We start from the raw sequence: 18,960 nt of genomic DNA, 5'->3' as shown, positions 1-18,960 counted from the left end.
CCTAGTTAGCAATTCGGGATTCGGCAAACGTACGGAACGACAAACGTACGAGTATTATACGGTTTTGTAAAATCCAGATTCGGTCCAAAATTCGGTCAACGGGACGTGATTCGTCAGTAATTCGGAACGGCATACGTACGTGTATAATTCGATTTATAAATGTGAGTTCGGTTCTGAAAATTCGGTATCTATATATAACAAATAATTTGTATTTATAAGGTCATAGACCAATTTTTATGCATATGTGTGAGTTATTTAAAAAAAAATAAACTTAATATAATGATATTAATAATATATACAACATTAGTTATCCAAGAGGACGTCGTACGGTGGTTTAGATGCTTGGTTAGTGAGTTTGAGATCTCTCTCACCTTCACCTTCAAATCTCTTCAATCGTTTTTGTTTCATAAAAATTACAACACGTCTAATATTCGGTCGTGTATGCTCGGGAGGCAGTAAATCCCCAAAAGTGGAGTCTTTGAAAAGTAAGACCTAAGAATTTATGGCGAATTACGCGGACGTATCATTCGAAATACGTAAAATTCGTGAACTATTCGCGAATAATCCGGGAATGCCACATAATACGCAACTTGGGTTCGTAGTTGCAAACATACGCGAATAAGACGGTAAAATTCGTGATACGGAAAAATTCGCGAATTATTCGCGGACTTACTAACTAGGCGTCGAACTACTGTGTCGATGTGATCGTTAACAGGATGACCAAATGAAATCATGTATCCATCCTTTAACTTCATTTTCGTGCATGTGCTGCCCTAAGCTTTCAATTCACAGTAATCTGCTATACCCTTAGGAATTCGAAGTTTGGCATCTCGAATATAGGAATTGAGGTAAGAAAATCAAAAAATAAAAGGGCTAATAAACAATACCTCGCAACCCTTGGCACCAATTTCCATGACCAATCTTAGCACACCATAGGAGACCCTAAACATCGAAATGAGCGATATATAATCAACTTTTCTGGCCCAGATATAAAACCTCTTTAAGAGATTTTGAAACAAAACTCTGTCAACAAAAAACAAAATAATGACAACAAACTTTGTCTAAATAGCCTAACCCCAGCTTCCGATTGGATTAATTGTCTGATCTATCTAAACATAGGAAGATACCCCAAACTCGTAGAGTTTGTAAAGAGTTTCAGGATATTTACGGACTCCGAGGAATACTTTTACTTTACAGACATGAATGAATTTGTTTGTAGTTGAAATTCACGAGAAAGTGTTAAAAGACATACAATTGATCGATCAAAGCAAACATTCACATCTAAATAAGTTTCCACGGAATAATTGGAAATAGAAATCAAACATTTCCAACATCCAAATCTCAACATGGAATATATCTAACAGCAAACCGCACATATACCAGAAGATGTACAAGGAATCGGTATGAAATTAAATGCCTAGAACGACAGCCTTAATTGCTGCAGGGTCATTGTGCCTTTGGAAGCAACTAAAACCAGGGTAACCTAATGCTCATCGACTTAAGTAATCTGCCTACCACTCTAATGAGTTTTTACCTGGAAGGATGAATCACAGACACCGTGAATTATAATTCCAAAACCAAATCTTGCGCTTTACCCAACCAATCAAATACATGATGCTAATTGATTGAATAAAGTGAATAAAGGTAGGAAATGAGTAAACTCACATTAAAGTTTGCGGAAATTAATCATATATGCCTTGTACGCAGTATCAAATCGTATAGAAGACTATATGATTCCTACAGAAACTCAGCTACAAAACAAAAACCACATTTCCGTAATTAAAAGCAACGCTACGATGAAACATCCAATCTACGACTAATATGACTAATAATCTCTTCTATCGCCGTGTGTCTTCCTCATAGAAATTCCCTATCTTATCTTGGAACTTTATAACCATGTGTGTGAGCGCATTCAAATTTCTTGGTTAAGCCTAACACGTCAATTTCCTAAGTTAATAACACATAAGAAAAATCTACTCATTCTATTTATGATCATTTTACATGTATATGATGCATTCCTATCTCCCAACAAAAACAAAAAACTAATTTTCCACATACGAATAAGAAGAAATATCAAGAAATTCGGATATTTTCTTCTAGAAATGTGAGTGTTCGACGTACCTTTTTCCTGATAAATAAAAGTACGACACTTCCCACTCCTGCAAAATTGTTCTCTGTAAGCATATTTCTTTTACAAAGAGAAACTGTGCATTTAAAATCATTTTAGTTTAAATAACTGTAAGTAAGACTTGTTTTTTTTTTTCATCTTGATTTGTTTCGGATCAATTAGGTATACCAAAACTGAATGAAAAATTCAAATCAAGAAGTATTAAAAGCTTACCAATCCTTAACCCTTGGATTTTTCATGAATAACTTTTACTTTAGATATAAAAATATTAATCACACATTACGCATAGATTAACTCAATACAGTTCAGCAACTTAGTGAGAGTACAGTACAAAGAGCGTAAGGATTAACTCAATATTTTTCATAAGCGTAAGGATTGCAAAAAAAGAGCGTACCATCAAGTTATAACACGTAAGTAGTCTATGTTCAAAAAAACAAAAGTCATACCTCTTCCTTTGACATGTAGCCAAGCAAATGTCAACTATAAGAAGAAAAAATAAGGAGCCAAATCATAGAAAATTTTATTTTCTTATCATCAAACCGAAATAAGAAGAAAAAAATAAAAAAAACATAGTTTCTCGTGACTAAATCCGTCCACAGTTGCATGCCATCCAAATTTTGCACAGTGCGCACGCTCTACCTCAGCTTCATATGAATCATACGCAATAGGAGTAGAGTGATGCATATGATGGAGCAACATTAAATCCAACCAACATAATTAAATCCATCCAACAGTACTACGCACAGAGATACAAAGGTTTCTTTGAGTAAATAAGCAATGTAAATCTGTAAAGATACCTGAATTACATGTAAGGCATGAGTTTCAGAAGTACTTTTCAGTTTTCATTACTGTAGGAAATACCAAACTACCAAATCATCGCTACTTATGGTTGACCTTAAAACATGTTTTATCCAAGCATGCAGAGGTATCAAGTCTTAAAAAAATGTTTGAAATGAGTTACTAAATATAATGGGAACACACTATCCAACAAAAGAAAAAACTGAGTTGAAAAAATAAGCTGAAGATAATCGATCTACATGCAAGTTTTCATGTAACCAAGAATGAGAGATTTTTTTACTGTTTTACATATTTTAAGGGAAAAATATATACAGGAATTTTTTTTTTTTACTTACATGTGCACTATGCCCATCAATTAGGGACCATTAGTTCCCCATCTCACAATGAAGATCAGCGATCATGCGTTTTTCATTTGCCATTAAATCTTCCTGCTTCAAGTTAGGACTCAGATGATTAGCCCCATGCAAACAACATTTTTTTCTCATGCACCATTTAAACTATCACCAATAAAGACCCCGTCTCCTTCACTTTATATCCTTAAGATGGCTTGCTGAAAAGAATAAAAATTGTTAAACAAATGATTTTCAAGGCTATACGTGATGCAATTGCTGACCATAAGCGATATTGATGCAATTACTAATTAAGAGCAACAATCAATTACGCTTAACAAACCTTGCTGACTATATATTTTCCAGTCAAATAAGTCTTTGGGAAATCGAGAAACAACTAATACACATAATCGTTGATTCTATATGAAATTCATATCAATTCTAAGAACAACATCAATGAAACTCCAATAAAATAAATAAATAAACCCACATTATTTAGTTGTATACCAAATAGAAAAATATCAAAAATCATTAAGTTTTTTTTAGGGTTTACCTGCTGATCAACAATCGATTACAAATCTCTTTCTCGCCGTACAAAGTGCTGATGAGTTCTTAATTTTTTTTTAAAAAAAAAGATAAAGAAGGTCGCAGCTTGAAATGCACAGTTTCTCTTTGTAAAAAAAATGCATTAAAATAAACAATATGATAAAAATAAACTAAGATTGACGGGAAACAGAAGAAGCGAGGAAGAAAAATTTAAAGCTAGGGTATTCACTATTTAATAATTTTTATTAAATAAATATAAATGTACATTATATCAAAGGAAGCAGATATACGTGTACCGAACAGTGATGGCATCGTCCAGCGCACGCTGGACCTCCAGTGGCACGCGACCGGATGGCTCGGTCTCCTGAGAATCTTGGCGCGCCTCGCGTCGTTCCTTAAATCTGGCATGTATGGTGTCCCTGTTAGTTACCCTTTTCTATCGAAGAGCCTCGACTTCTGCTTTCACGAGCAACAGTCGTTTCAATTCTTCATGCTTAAACATTGTTGAGACCAGCATGGGAACGGGTGCCAAGGTCAACATGTACGTATGAAGAGAGCCATCCATGTAGGCGATATGCTGACTGTTGAAAGGTGATTTTGATTTTGGTTCTACCCGTCCTAGTCTGACCAAGTGACCTCACTTTACTAGGAATGGTAAGAGAGAGAGTTGTGTTTTCATTGTACCTTATCCTTGCTTATATAGACTTTCCCAAAAGTCCCTCCTTTTATGACATCATGACACATGTCCTAAATCTCTTTAATTACTTCTAATGCCATTCCTTAATATAACCTCTTCCTTATATCTTAATCCCCCTTTTATCCTTTCTATCTTATGGGTATTTTCTCATTGGACTTGGGCTTAGTCCCCAAGTCCTAGGCTTATCTCCCCTCTTAAGGGCACCCTATACCCGTTAAGGGACATTATTTTCAGCTATCAACACTGACAAAAGAGAAATGGGAGATGAAGTCGAAAGCGAAATTAAAAACCAAATTAGGAAATTCAAACCGTATATATAGGAAGGAAGGGCACTGTTTACGATACAACATCCGTTCACACCCCCCACACACGTCACCACGTGTGTCGATTCAAGATTGACAAAGTGATATGACTACCGGGTTATTTTACAAATAACCAATAGTCAGGGGACTAATGTTGATACATGAAAAATAGTACCCCTTAACGGGTTTGGGGTGCTCCCAAGAGGAGAGGAAGGTCTAGCATTATATATGGGGACTTGGGGACTAAGCCCAAGTCCAATGAGAAAGTACCCATGAGATAGAAAGGACAAGGAAGGGATTAATGTACAAGGAGGAGGTTATATTAAGGAAGGAATGACATTAAAAGTAATTAAGGAGGTTTAGGACATGTGGAATGATGTCATAAAAGGAGGGGCTTTTGGATAGTCTATATAAGGAAGGACAAGTTACAATAGAAAGGCAACTCTCTCTCTTACCATTCCTACTAAGCTGAGGTAATTTGGTGTGACTAGGACGGGTAGAACCAAAACTAAATTCACCCTTCAATACTATCTTATTTATTTTAAGAATCTAGTTTGGTTTTTACTTCAATACATGTGTCTTTATTTCTGCAGGTATGAATAATTCTCTAAAATGTCAGTACGTGTTCAACATCATGTACACTTTAATTTTCTAACATGTCAGTAGATGTGCACCATTATGTACACATGATTTTTTTTTCCTACAATATACCCTATAAATCTGACACAAATCTACATTCAAAATATCATTCACAGTAATAATAAGATTAATTCAAGGTTTACTAATAATAATACTTGTTTAAGAAAGTTAAGAAACATAGTTGTCAAAATTTTAAGAAAGTTGCAAACAATTTAAGCAAGTTTTAAACAGAAATCAAGTTGTTACTCTCCTACTCGCAGGCTAATCTTATTATTCTTTATCTTCTGTGATATTCTATAGTTTGGCAAGACCACCGACGGGTTTCTACAAGTTCTGATGCTACCATCTCCAATAAGTATGTACACTCCTATAAAAGTTAGACAAATCCAACTTCAAAAATTATGAAACATACCATATATCCATGAGATAGCTTACTAGTTTACTAGTATGAACACCCAACAAATCCAACTTCGAAAATTATAGAACCCACGACATCCGTACTCACAAAACAAATCATTTATCCATGACATAACATATCAGTGTACAAGTATGTATACACCTACAGAAATCTTACAAATCCAATATCCATGCTCACACAAGAAAGGTCATATGCCCATGACATTATACAGTAGTGTATAAGTATGTACACACCTATAGAAATGGCACAACCTAACATTCAAAACCACATAATATGTCATATTCCCATGAGATGATACACCGATGTACAAGTATATACACAACTACAAATATTTATAAAATCCAACTTACATGCTCACATAAAACATGACATATCCATGACATGACACAACAATGTACAAGTATGTACGCACCTACAGAAATGGAAAAACTCCAACATTCAAGACCACAAAACAGGTCATATTTCCCATAACATGATACAACGACGTACAAGTACGTACACTCCTGAAGAAATCTAACAAAAACAACATAAATGCCCACGAAATAAGTCATACATCCTTGAGCTATCATACATGTGTACAAATCTGTACACAACCATAACTAATTTAAGTAAAATAGAATTCATGCTCATATTACAGTCCATATACCCCTGAAATAGCATGTTGTTGTAAAATTCTGTGCACAACTATAACAAATGTAACAAAAAAAACATTCATACCCACATAACAACCCATAGACCCCAGAAGTAGCATTACAGTGCATAAATCTATACGCTACCACAATAAATCTAACAAAAAAGACATTCATACACGCAGAACAGTCCATACATCCCTGAAACAGCACTGCAGTGTACAGATTTATACACTATCACATAAAATCAAACAAAAATAACATTCACATACATAACAAGTCATACGTCCCTGGAACAACATGCCGGTGTACATATCCGTACACTATCATAACAAATATAACAAAATAGCATTCATACACACATAACAGGATGTACATCCTTGAAAAAGCACGTCGGTGTACAGATCAATATACCATTACAATAAATCTAACAAAAATAACACTCATACACACATAACTGTCCAATATATGAAAGTACAAGATGATTTTACCTTTTGTTACTTGATTAGATGTTGAATCTTCTTCTTTTTTTGTTGTTTTTTCTTTTTTAAAAGTCTTGATTTCTCTTCAACGCCGATTTTTTTTTAGATAATGATGGTTTTGGATCTTTTGATACCTGATTAGATGTTGAATCTAATGCTTGTTGTCGTTTTGTTATTTATGAAGATCTTGATTTGTTTTAACTCATTGATTTCGATTTAGATCATGATTCTGGACTATTTTGTTATTGCATCTTCTTCACCATGGTTACTGCTGCTGCGATGTTCATCCCTAGTTAGGTTTTTGATTTTAATCTTCACTAATTTATGTTTCTTCTTCTCTCGGTTAAATAATTATTTTGAAATTTTTTTCGTTTTTTTTCTTTGGTTTTTGTTCAGGTATTGAGAAGAATAACGGTTTTAATTCGCAACACGTGTGGAATATGAAAAACGTGTGAAGGATATTAATGTCTTTGTATCTTTTTTGGACTATTTTGTACCTAGTTGACTTGGTCTGGACTAAACAATACTTTTGGACTGAGTTTTGGTCTAAACCATATTTTTCACAGTAAACCAGTAGCAAGCGTCGTGAATTGGAAAAACCTCACTGCACGGCACTACCAACTCAAAACCCAAAATTCTGATCAAAACAAAAAAAAAACTCAAAACCCAAAAAAGGCTAAAAAAAGGCTTTATTTTGTTCCATAAACAAAAAAAGTCTTTCCATGCAGTTTTTGACCCATCTTTTGAATTCTAATAAAAGTTTGGAAAGACCACATTACCCTTTATTCACTAAAGGAAACTAAGTTTTGAACTTCCCAAAGAGAAACGCGGTTTCCTTATTAGTGCGGTTTCTCTCGTTGGAATGGAGCGTAGCCTAGGGCCCTAGCCTATCCATAAAAAGGAACACACTAGTCTGTGTTTGGGTATTATCTTCGGCATAGTAAGGCAGAGGCGAAAACTATAATATAACCAACAACATCATGAAGAATATTCCCATGGAAATCATAGAGAACATTCTTGATCTATTACCATTCGAGACACCTTTACGAGCCAAACAGGTATGCAAAACATGGAGAATTCTCCTTCGCAGTAAGACTGATAAGGTAGGTTTGCTGTTCGCTGAATCAAATGATTATATTTGTGGAATTAAAAAGAAACCAAAATTTCAAATAAGAAAAAATAACCAAACTAGTTTTCAAACAAGAAGAAGAAACAAACTTTATTATGGTAATCAGTTTGATCATATCCGAGGAAAGATGAACTAGACTCACTTTGCACTCGATAAGAAGATGAAAACTGGCAAATCTATTCCGTGGTCCGAATACATGGATAACATGATCTAGGAATTACCAATAGGTACCATTATAGTGTTCTTAGTTAGTGGCAGGTCCACCCATTAAAGCCCACTAATCAGAGGTCCATAATTAAAAGAAAACATGAAAATTGACCAAATTTTTTAAGCCCAGGTCCTGTACACGTGCGGGACCAAAGATGTATATTTCAAAAATTTCTAAAATGACCTTCACCTAACAAATAACATTTTAAGTTTTCTATATTCTCGATCAAAAAAATTCAGATCGGTTTTCTTCTCTCCTTTCTCTTTCTTCTGCTGTTGTTGGTGCTGGTGAATTTAGACGTAGGGTTTCTGAAGGTCGCCCTCTTTTTGCAGGTATGTTATCTAATATTTTCTATAATGTTTGTTTTTGTTTTCTGTCATGCTTTCAACTGAATCATAAAGATTAGATCGATTTCATGATTTTGGTAACTCGATTATAATGATGTTCTCTACGTTAGTGATTTATGTGATTTACATTGTTTATATTTCTATTTGTGAATTGCTTTTTTTGTTTTTGTTTTTATAAATCTTCTTTGTGATTGTTCGATTATGTTGTTTCTCATAGATTCTTAAAAAAGTGAGAGATCTATGCTTTCGATTTCATTATCTTTCTGTTTTCGCTTCAAAATCAGGCTTGTTTATACTTTCAGATCGTATTATCCAGCAATACATATACGGAATACTCATAGAGCTCGGTCGTTTTTGTTCTTTTTTTATGAATCTTGTTCATATTTATTCTGTTATTTGGTTAGATTATCATGTTTTTAATGATTTTAGCTATCGATTTTATTATTTTTCTGTTTTCGATTTGTTTGTACTTTCAGATCGTATTATCCATCAGTACATATATGGAATACTCATATAAACTTCTCTTAGATTCTGGTTCTTTCATAGATCTCTCATTTTTTTAGTTTGATCCATCAGTACGTATGTGAAATACCGTATTATGTGCTTCGATTCTGTTGTTTCTCATAGATTCTTAATTATTCTTGTCATGAAGTTGATTTGTAGTTCATGAAACTGCAGTACATATATGACATACTCATAGAAACTTCTCTTAGATTTTGTTTCTTTCATATATCTCTCACTTTTTTAGTTTGATCCATCAGTACATATGTGAAATGCCGCATTATGTGCTTCGATTCTGCTGTTTCTCATAGATCCTTAATTATTCTTGTCATGCAGTTGATTTGTAGTTCATGAATCTGCAGTACATATATGGCATACTCATAGAAACTGCTCTTAGATTCTGTTTCTTTCATAGATCTCTCACTTTTTTTAGTTTGATCCATCATTACATATGTCAAATACCATATTATGTGCTTAGATTCTGCTATTTCTGATAAATCCTTAATTATTCTTGTCATGCAGTTTGATTTGTAGTTCATGAATCTGCAGTACATATATGACATACTCATAGAAACTGCTCCTAGATTCTGTTTTTTTCATAGATCTCTCACTTGATTTAGTATTGATCCATCAGTACATGTGTGAAATATTGTGTATTAATACTGTTACATCTTTGTCACATTTACAGGTTCAAAACATGTCTGATGCTGAGTGATCCAATCCAAATACTTACTCCTATGCATACATCTATTATAAGCATCATCATTTTGCCTTCCTTCTGGCAACCAGGCTATGTAATGCTGGTATTAATTGATAGTCCCGAAAGTTCCTTCATAAATGCCTTTCTACATGGATTAGAGAGTGCACCAGCTCATTGTATACTGATGTCTACTTTCCGAATGATTCATACACAGGTTTGTACTCGCCATTTTCTTTGTGCTTTCTCTTTGTGTTTTCATGAATCTTAAGTACATATGTCACATACTGATAGGAAGTGCTCTTTGTTATGTTTGATTCAGTACGTATATGAAATACTGAAATAAATGATCTTTGTTACGTTTGATTCAGTACTGGAATTGGATATGGAGATGATCTGGAGCTGCAGTTCAGAACTTATTGCAAGAAATGACAGATTTTGAATGATAGGAACAAGAGTTGCTATTGGTTCAGATTTGCAAGCTTGTGAAATTGGTGGTGGTCTTGATAAAGTTACAAATTGGTTGTGATGTGTGTTTGAAAGAAGGTGTGCTGAAAATGGATTTGGAGGAACATAGAAGGTTGGGTTGCTGATGTAAACTGAAGATACATATGAGATAGAGGAGGAATTGTATGTGGTGATTACTGTGAACAAAATCAGTGGATGAGATGTTTGTCTCAATGGGTTTATGAAGATGGTAGTGCTGTGTAAACAAGGAAGAAGAACAAGTCTGTGTTACAGCTGAATTGAAATGACAACGGTGTTGATGTAGCTGTTGCAGTTGTGGTTTAAGCTAAGAAGATTGTGATGCAGCAAGAGAGAAGATTACTGAGAAATAAAATAGTAGAAGTACTCAAATTTGTAAACAGTGTAGCAGATATGTACTCAAATTTGTAAACAGTGTAGCAGATATGTACTCAAATCTATGGTCCTCTATATGTTTTAATTAAATTTGGACCTCCAGATAAATAAAATCCTGATTTGGTAGAAGTATGTTATTTCACACGTACTTAAACAGTGGGGTATATTAGTCATTTCCATGTTTTCAAATAACTTTGGACCTTAGGATAAGAGTAAAATCCAGTTGGACCCTACTATAAATAACCTTATGGGCTTAGGACCAAACAAGAAATTTTCCTAACATGATTGGGTCATGCAATGGTTTGGTTTGTTTCCAATGAAGATATCCGAGTCTAGGGAAACCTTTCTTAATTTGCAATCCTATAACCAGAGATGTTGTGTATGTTCGTAAATATAATCCATATCCAGCGCCTGCTAGGCTGGTCGAATGGCCAGGGGATATGATAAGTGGGTTTGGCTATTGTCATTCAACCAACAAGTACAAGATTGTTACCATGCACTACCTAGGCCCACGCACCTACCATCTCCAAGTTTATACTGTCGGTGGTGGGTGGAGAAACAAAGGATCCATCCATATTCCCAAATTGGATTCACCAATAGGTATCTATGCGAACGGAACTCTTCATTGGCTTAATAGTAATGATTATACGATCATGGCTTTTGATTTGGAAGATGAGGAGTTCCACTTTATTCCATTATCACGTCTTAGAGATGTTAAACACAATCATCGCCCCAAGTTGGTGAGAGGGAACTATCTGTATTTGGTGTATACAATCTTTGATCATAAACCTTACTGCACGTATATCTGGTCATATAAGAGAAAAAGTACTTGTGATGTGAAACCAAACTACAACGATAAAAATTTGTGGCATTGGATCAAGGAGTTCGGAATAGAATGGGAAGAGCCGTATTGGAAAGATCTGTTGCACTTTGAGCCTATAGTAATTACAAGCAACAATGAAGTTTTATTTCGTTGTAAAAGTACTCTCTTTTGTTATGACCTTAACACTTATACTTTGACAAAACTTTTTCTTGGTTGTTCTATCACTGATACGGGTAGGAAGATGATAAACGTAATTCCTCATGCAAACAACATTGTTTCAATATTGCCTAGTGAAGAAAAGATCACAAAAAGAAATGTGAGAGACTCAAAGAGAAGAAAGACAGCTTTGCAGGGTCGAATGGAATGGAAATACTGAAGACTTGAAGAAAGAAAAGCAAGAAAATTTGGGGAGAGGTCAAAGATCTCAAGCAAAGAAGAAAAAGGCTTAATTGTTTTATCAATTTAGTTTGTTTCTATTAGAGAGAACAATATCGTTGGACAAATCTCTCCATTGATTTTCAGATTCATTAACATTTTTCATTACAGGAAAGGTAAAGAGCAGGACTATTTAAACAGCTAAAGACCGCCAACTGGTTCAGCCGGTAGCGCACACACACACTGACCTGTACGTGTCAGTTATGACACACTTACATCACACGCTCACCATTATACACAAAACATTTCTATTCTCTGACACCCCCCGCAAGTGCAGCGTCGATGAGGATTCAGAGACACTGAGCTTGAGTCGCAGAGTGGCAAACCTTTAAGAAGACAGACCCTTAGTGAAGATATCATCTAATTGGTCTTGAGTAGAGATGAATCTGACCTCTAAAGAGCGAGCTGCAACAAGTTCTCTGACATAATGAAATGCAATCTCGATGTGCTTCATTCTGTTGTGAAAGATTGGATTGGCAGTAAGATAAGTGGCACCCATATTGTCACACCAAAGAACTGGAGCTCTTGGAGGTGAAAGTTAAGTTATGTCAGAAGAGATTGAATCCAAACAACCTCTAATGTTGCATCAGCTAATGCACGATATTCGACTTCTGTGCTTGAACGAGATACAATATTCTGTTTGCGAGAGCACCAGGAAATCAAGTTAAGGCCAAGAAAGGTTGCCATACCACCAGTAGAACGACGATCAGTGATGTCACCAGCCCATACAGCATCTGAGAAAGCTTGTATCTGAAGTGAACTGGAGCACTTGAACTGCAGGACATATCCAAGTGTACCTTGTAAATATCTTAGAATCCTTTTAACTGTAGTCCAGTGAGCCTCTGTGGGAGATTGCATGTGCTGATAAGCTTTATTGACAGCAAAAGCAATGTCAGGTCTGGTAATGGTAGCATATTGCAGAGCACCTACAACACTTCTGTATAGTACAAGATCTTCAAACAATGGAAAGGGATCACTAGTGATAGAAGGTGCAAATGGAGTGGAATATGGTTTAGCAAATGTCATCTTAGTTTTGTGTAATAAGTTGGATATATATTTCTCTTGAGAAAGGTGAAGAACTGCTGAATTCCTTGATGCTTGAATGCCAAAAAATAAGTGAAGTTCTCCTAAATCCTTAATGGAAAACTCTCTTCTAAGAGTACTCAGAAGTTGATCAATTGAAGAGCTTGAGCTACCAGTGACAAGAATGTCATCCACATAGATGAGCACATAAAAAGCTTCAGAAGCAGTAACTCTGAAAAAGAGAGATGTATCTGTCTTTGAAGCTTGAAAGCCATGCTGCATTAAAAACTGACTAAGTCTTGCAAACCAAGCCCTTGGTGCTTGATTCAGTCCATAGAGGGATTTCTGTAATTTGCAGACATGATGAGGTAGTAACTTATCTGCATAACCAGGTGGTTGAACCATAAACACCTCCTCTTGTAAATGCCCATGAAGGAAAGCATTCTTGACATCAAGTTGCCTTATCTGCCAGCCTTTGTAAAGAGAAATAAAAATGATCATTCTAATTGTTATTGGCTTGACAACATGGCTGAATGTATCCTGATAATCAATGCCTTCAAATTGATTGTAGCCCTTTGCAACCAGTCTGGCTTGTATCTCTCTATGGTTCCATCTGCATTCCTTTGAATTCTGAAAATCCACTTACATCCAATGACATTATATCCTGAATCTGCTTGCACTAACTACCAAGTACCATTTTGCAATAATACAGTGATTTCTCATCCATAGCTTCTCTCCATTTTTGATCTTTGCAGGCCTCAGTGTAACATGTAGGAACAGTAATATTCTCACAAACTGTTTGAACTTCAGATGCACACACTTTAGGTTTGAAAATACCTTGTTTACCTCTTGTGGTCATGGAATGAGCATTGACAGTTGGTGAAGGAACATAAGAATTATGTGCAGCAGTAGGTGTAGATGGTGATGTTTCAGATAGTGATGTGTCTACTTCATTAGTGATATCAGTAGGAGGATCAATAGAAGTAGCAGAAGTACTTGAAGGCAAAACAGTTACAGAAGTAATAGCTGCATTAGAAGAATCTTCAGGTTGAAAAATCTTTGCATATGGAAAAAATGTTCATCAAACACTACATCTCTAGAAATAATGATCTTCCCTATGAGAGGATTGAAACATCTATACCCCTTGTGTAGCTGGATGTAACCCAAAAACACACACCTGACAGACCTTGGTTCTAATTTATGAGCATTAAATGGTCTGAGACATGGAAAACAGGCACAAACCGAATGTATGTAAGAAGTTGTAATCAGGTGGAGTTTGAAATAATGTTTCCAGAGGGGATAATTGATGGAGTGTAGGAGTGGGTAACCTATTGATAAGAAAGTTTGCAGTTTCAAAAGCATATGACCAAAAAGAAAGTGGTAATGAGGCATGAGATAGTAATGCTAGACCAGTTTCAACTATATGTCTATGCTTCTTGTCATCTCTTCCATTTTGAGCATGTGCATGTGGACAAGATACCCTGTGACCAATTCCACAATTTTCCAAATATGTAGATACATTCCTATATTCTCCTCCCCAATCAGATTGAACATATTTGATTTTTCTTTGAAGTTGATTTTCAACATGAGTTTTAAACTTAATAAAGGTATCTAGTACTTCTGACTTGTATGCTAAAGGATATACCATGTAAATATGCTAAATGAATCAATAAAGGACACATAATACTTGAATATATTAATAGAACAAAGAGGGGAAACCCATATATCTGAGTGGATTAAATCCAAAGGACCATACACATAGTTTGATCTGGATGGAAATGGTAAAACATGACTCTTTTCCAGTTGACAGGCTAGGCAAAGAGTTGCATACAAATGACTATCAAGTACCTCATTGATTGAAGACAGAACATTCTTCAAAGTCTTGTAAGCTGGGTGTCTAAGTTTATTATGCCATGTGGATGATGAAGAAGCAGTTGAAATAAGAGCATGTTTAAGCTGAGCAGCAGTGAAGTCCAAGTGATATAAACCATGTCTAACAGGACCAGTGAGCAGAACCTTGTTAGTAATCACATCCTTCACATAGAATTTGTCATGATGAAATTCAAAGAAGCAGTTATTTTCTTTTGTAAACTGGTGTACTGAAATTAGGTTTCTAGTAATTGATGGAACATGGAGAACATTTGAAAGTGCAAATATGCAATCATCATGTTTAAGAATTGAAGTACCAATATGAGAGATATTCAAACCTGAGCCATTGCCAACTCTGACATGATCATGTCCTTGGTATTCTGAGTGCATACTCAAATTTCACAGATCAGAGGTGATGTGTAGCACCTGAGTCAGGTACCCAGCCAAAGCTACTAGAAGCAGAGTTATCATTGTAGACAACAAAGGCTTCTGGTTCAGGACACCAGAAATCATCACAGTCATCACCAGGATAATAAGAAGTAGTTTAGTGTGTTTGAGCCATGTAGTTATCATTAGGAGCATATTTGTATCGACATTCATTTGCTGAGTGACCTGGCTTGAAGAAAATCTGACATTCAATGTAATAATCATATTTGACAGGATTTGGTGGTGAGAAGAAGTTTTTAGAATAACCACCAGATCTATTACCAGTACGGCCACCAGAACCAAATCTGCCACCTCTAAAAAAACCACGAGAGCCACAAGACCTATTACCACGATAACCACCACCAAATCTGTTGAAAGTTCCTCGCTGAGAATTCCACTGACATTGAGAATTAGATTGAGATTGAGGTGGATAATGTGAATTTCCTGAGTAATGTTGGTAGTAAGCTGAAGGTGGAGGATAATTCTGATATTGTGAATCAAAGGTTGGTAATGAGGTATCAGGATAATTTTGTTGAGTATAGATGTTTGCAGAAGCAGTGGTGAGATTTATTTTAGATTCGCATCAAACTCTAGCTTCTTCAGATAACAACAATCCTAAAAGGTCAGCTGAGGTAATCAGATTATCAGTCTTCAATTGTTGAGTTGTGACTGAGGTTTTGAAAGCATTATATTCAGAAGTTAATCCTTGAAGAATGTGAAATACTAGATCCTCATCAGAGATAGGTCGATCAATCTGAGCTAATTGATGTGATATAGATCTCGCTTTGTTAAAATATGCTAGCATAGAATCACTACTTTTCTTCAGATGAACTAAATCAGTCTTCAATTGCATCAATCTAGACAGAATGAGTTTAAGTGCATGATAATAAGTCTTCAATTGCATCAATCACTACTTGTAATGATGTTCAAGACGATTCCAAATTTCATGAGAATAAGTGCAATTGATTACCTGAGAGTGAGTTTCTTCAATACAAGCAGATAATAACCAGGACAGAATGGCTTGTATTTGATTTACCCAATAATCATATAGTGGATTGAAGACAAACTTATTATTTGGATCTTTATCAATAAAACCTGCTGCTGTGATGATTTCTTGGCCTGCTGGTGATGTTTTTCGATAATATTTCACTGGACAATGGAATGAACCATCAACAAATCGAAAAAGATTATATCTACGCAGAAGAGGAACGATTTGTGATTTCCATAGAGGACAATTTGTAGTGTTTAGTTTTGATGGTGGTTTGAAAGTTAATGAGATGTGTTTGTTAATTTTTGCCATTGATTTGATTGAAAGATGTAATTGGTTTTGAAATTAGGTTTTGAATTTAGGTTTTGAAGAAGGTATCTGATACCATATTAGAGAGAACAATATCGTTGGACAAATCTCTCAATTTATTTTCATATTCATTAACATTTCTCATTACAGGAAAGGTAAAGAGAAGGACTATTTAAACAGCTAAAGACCGCCAACTGGTTCAGCAGATAGCGCACACACACACTGACTTGTACGTGTCAGTTATGACATACTTACATCACACGCTCACCATTATACACAAAACATTTCTATTCTCTAACAGTTTCTAACTGAAGTCACTAAATTCGCATCTAAATAGACTTGATTCCATAAACTATTCCCGGGACAAAGGTATAAATTTAAATTCTGTGAAAGAAAACTTTTACGCACTTTTTGCGATCGCTAGCCCTCTTCAAACTACAAGTTCTTTCCTCCTGTGATGTTCAACTAGCTACTTTATAATCGATAATCTCCTTGAATATGTGGGTATTAGATTTATCAATCCCTTGATAAATTTGTTCACGTATACATATTTACAGAAAGAAAGATAATACCAATCACTACCATTACTCAATGATCTAAACATGGAAAGAAGATTAGTACATGCAATATAAACATAGAAGGAAGATTAGTACATGCAAGATAATACGTGATTGATGTCATGCAAAGAAGAATATGGAAAGAAGATCAATGCATGCAGAAAAGATTATATGTGATTAAGAATATGTTGTAATTATATTTAATTCCTTTGATATATTTATAGTATTAGGATCTTTACTCTTGTTATGTAACAACAATCAGTATATATTCATAATAAAATCTTCAACCTTCACACTGTTGTGTGAGAAACCAAAACCTGTTTTACCCAATTTTCTTTATGGTAATCTAGAGCTAGGTTAATTTTTTTCCCCTAAAACATCATCATCATGACTAACGGAGGCGATCAATCTTCCCCTTCGACTGTGATTCCAGAGAAGGATACTGGTTTATCTCCTACCAGTCCCTATTATGTGCATCCTTCTGATAATCCCACATCAGTCATTTATTCTCCCTTGCTCAGAAGTGAAAACCACTGCACCTGGAGTCGATGTATAATGAAGGCACTAAGTGCAAAAGGAAAACTAGGATACATTGATGGAACGGTAGAAAAATCCAACTAATGCATCAGATCTCGCTCACTGGACGAGATGTGATGACTTAATAGGTAGCTGGATCTCTAATTCCGTGGATCCAGAAATCCGTTCAAGTACTCAGAACTTCCCCTCGGCATATGAACAATGGTTAGAAATCAAATCTCGTTTTTCTCATCATAATGCGTCAAAGTTATATGTTATCAAACAATCCATTGCTTTGTTGAAACAAGAGAATCTGAGTGTTGCTATGTATTATACCCGGATCAAATCACTCTGGGATCAATTAGATGCTTTTCGACCCATTGAACCTTGTATATGCGGAGCAGGTAAGAACTATATGAGTCATCATAGTCAGGATCGCTCCATGGAGTTTTTGCAAAGTTTGCATGATAGGTTTTCAGCCCTGTGTAGTCAAATACTTCTTATGGAACCCATGCCAACACCTGCGAAGATATATAACCATGTCAGGCAGGAAGAAGAACAACAAGGACTCAATTCTTCTTCCATTCCTTATGTGGACTATGCTGCCCTGAATGTCTCTCGCAGCTTCGATCCTCGTCAGTCAAGGCCTTTTCAAAATCCTAGAAACAATAAACGACAGCGGCCCTTCTGTGACCACTGTAACAAACACGGTCACACTAAGCAGACCTGTTGGAAGCTTAAAGGTTACCCAAAAGACTTTCCCAAGCCAAGGGATTCAGAACCTTCTGTGGTCGCTGCTATCACTCAAACCCCGGCTGTTGCACCAGCTATAAGCGCTGCCCAGTATGCACGCATGTTATCTCTACTTGAAGTTGATAATGATCGCACTGATGTAGCACCATATTCCCATTTTGCTGGTATGTCTCTTTCCTGTTCTAATGATATATTTTGATTATCGACAGTGGGGCAACCCATCATATTTGTTCTTCTTTGTCTCTTTTTTCTTCTCATCTTGTGGTTAATAAACTACTCACTGTTCAGCAACCAGATGGTACACATACATCTGTGACACACATTGGCACTGTGAATTTATCTCCTCATGTTCAATTGCTAAATGTATTTCATATTCCGAGTTTTAAGTTCAACTTAATCTCCGTTGGCAAACTAACCAGCACATCTAATTGTTATGTTCAGTTCTCACACGAATCTTGTGTGTTTCAGGATCGTCAAACCAACAAAGTGATTGGATGGAGTAAGCATGTGGCAGGCCTATATCACTTTTGTTTTCAACCATTTTCTTTAT

The 18,960-nt window shown here is 35.6% G+C and overlaps 1 protein-coding gene across 1 annotated transcript; it reads right to left on the bottom strand.

The window, feature by feature from the left end:
• Nucleotides 1-15,405: 15,405 nt before the first annotated feature.
• LOC113311529 lies at nucleotides 15,406-16,587 on the bottom strand. The gene is made up of 3 exons (XM_026560360.1): nucleotides 16,258-16,587; nucleotides 15,877-16,128; nucleotides 15,406-15,771 (listed from the first exon to the last, which is right to left on the bottom strand). The coding sequence occupies exons 1-3, from the start codon at nucleotides 16,585-16,587 to the stop codon at nucleotides 15,406-15,408; spliced, it is 948 nt and encodes a 315-aa protein (XP_026416145.1).
• Between the last annotated feature and the right edge of the window lie 2,373 nt (nucleotides 16,588-18,960).

Source organism: Papaver somniferum, chromosome 9, assembly GCF_003573695.1.
Source record: "Papaver somniferum cultivar HN1 chromosome 9, ASM357369v1, whole genome shotgun sequence".
NCBI lineage: Eukaryota > Viridiplantae > Streptophyta > Magnoliopsida > Ranunculales > Papaveraceae > Papaver > Papaver somniferum.
The sequence above is the reverse complement of the archived record's forward strand: the minus strand, read 5'-3'. Positions and strand labels throughout refer to the sequence as shown.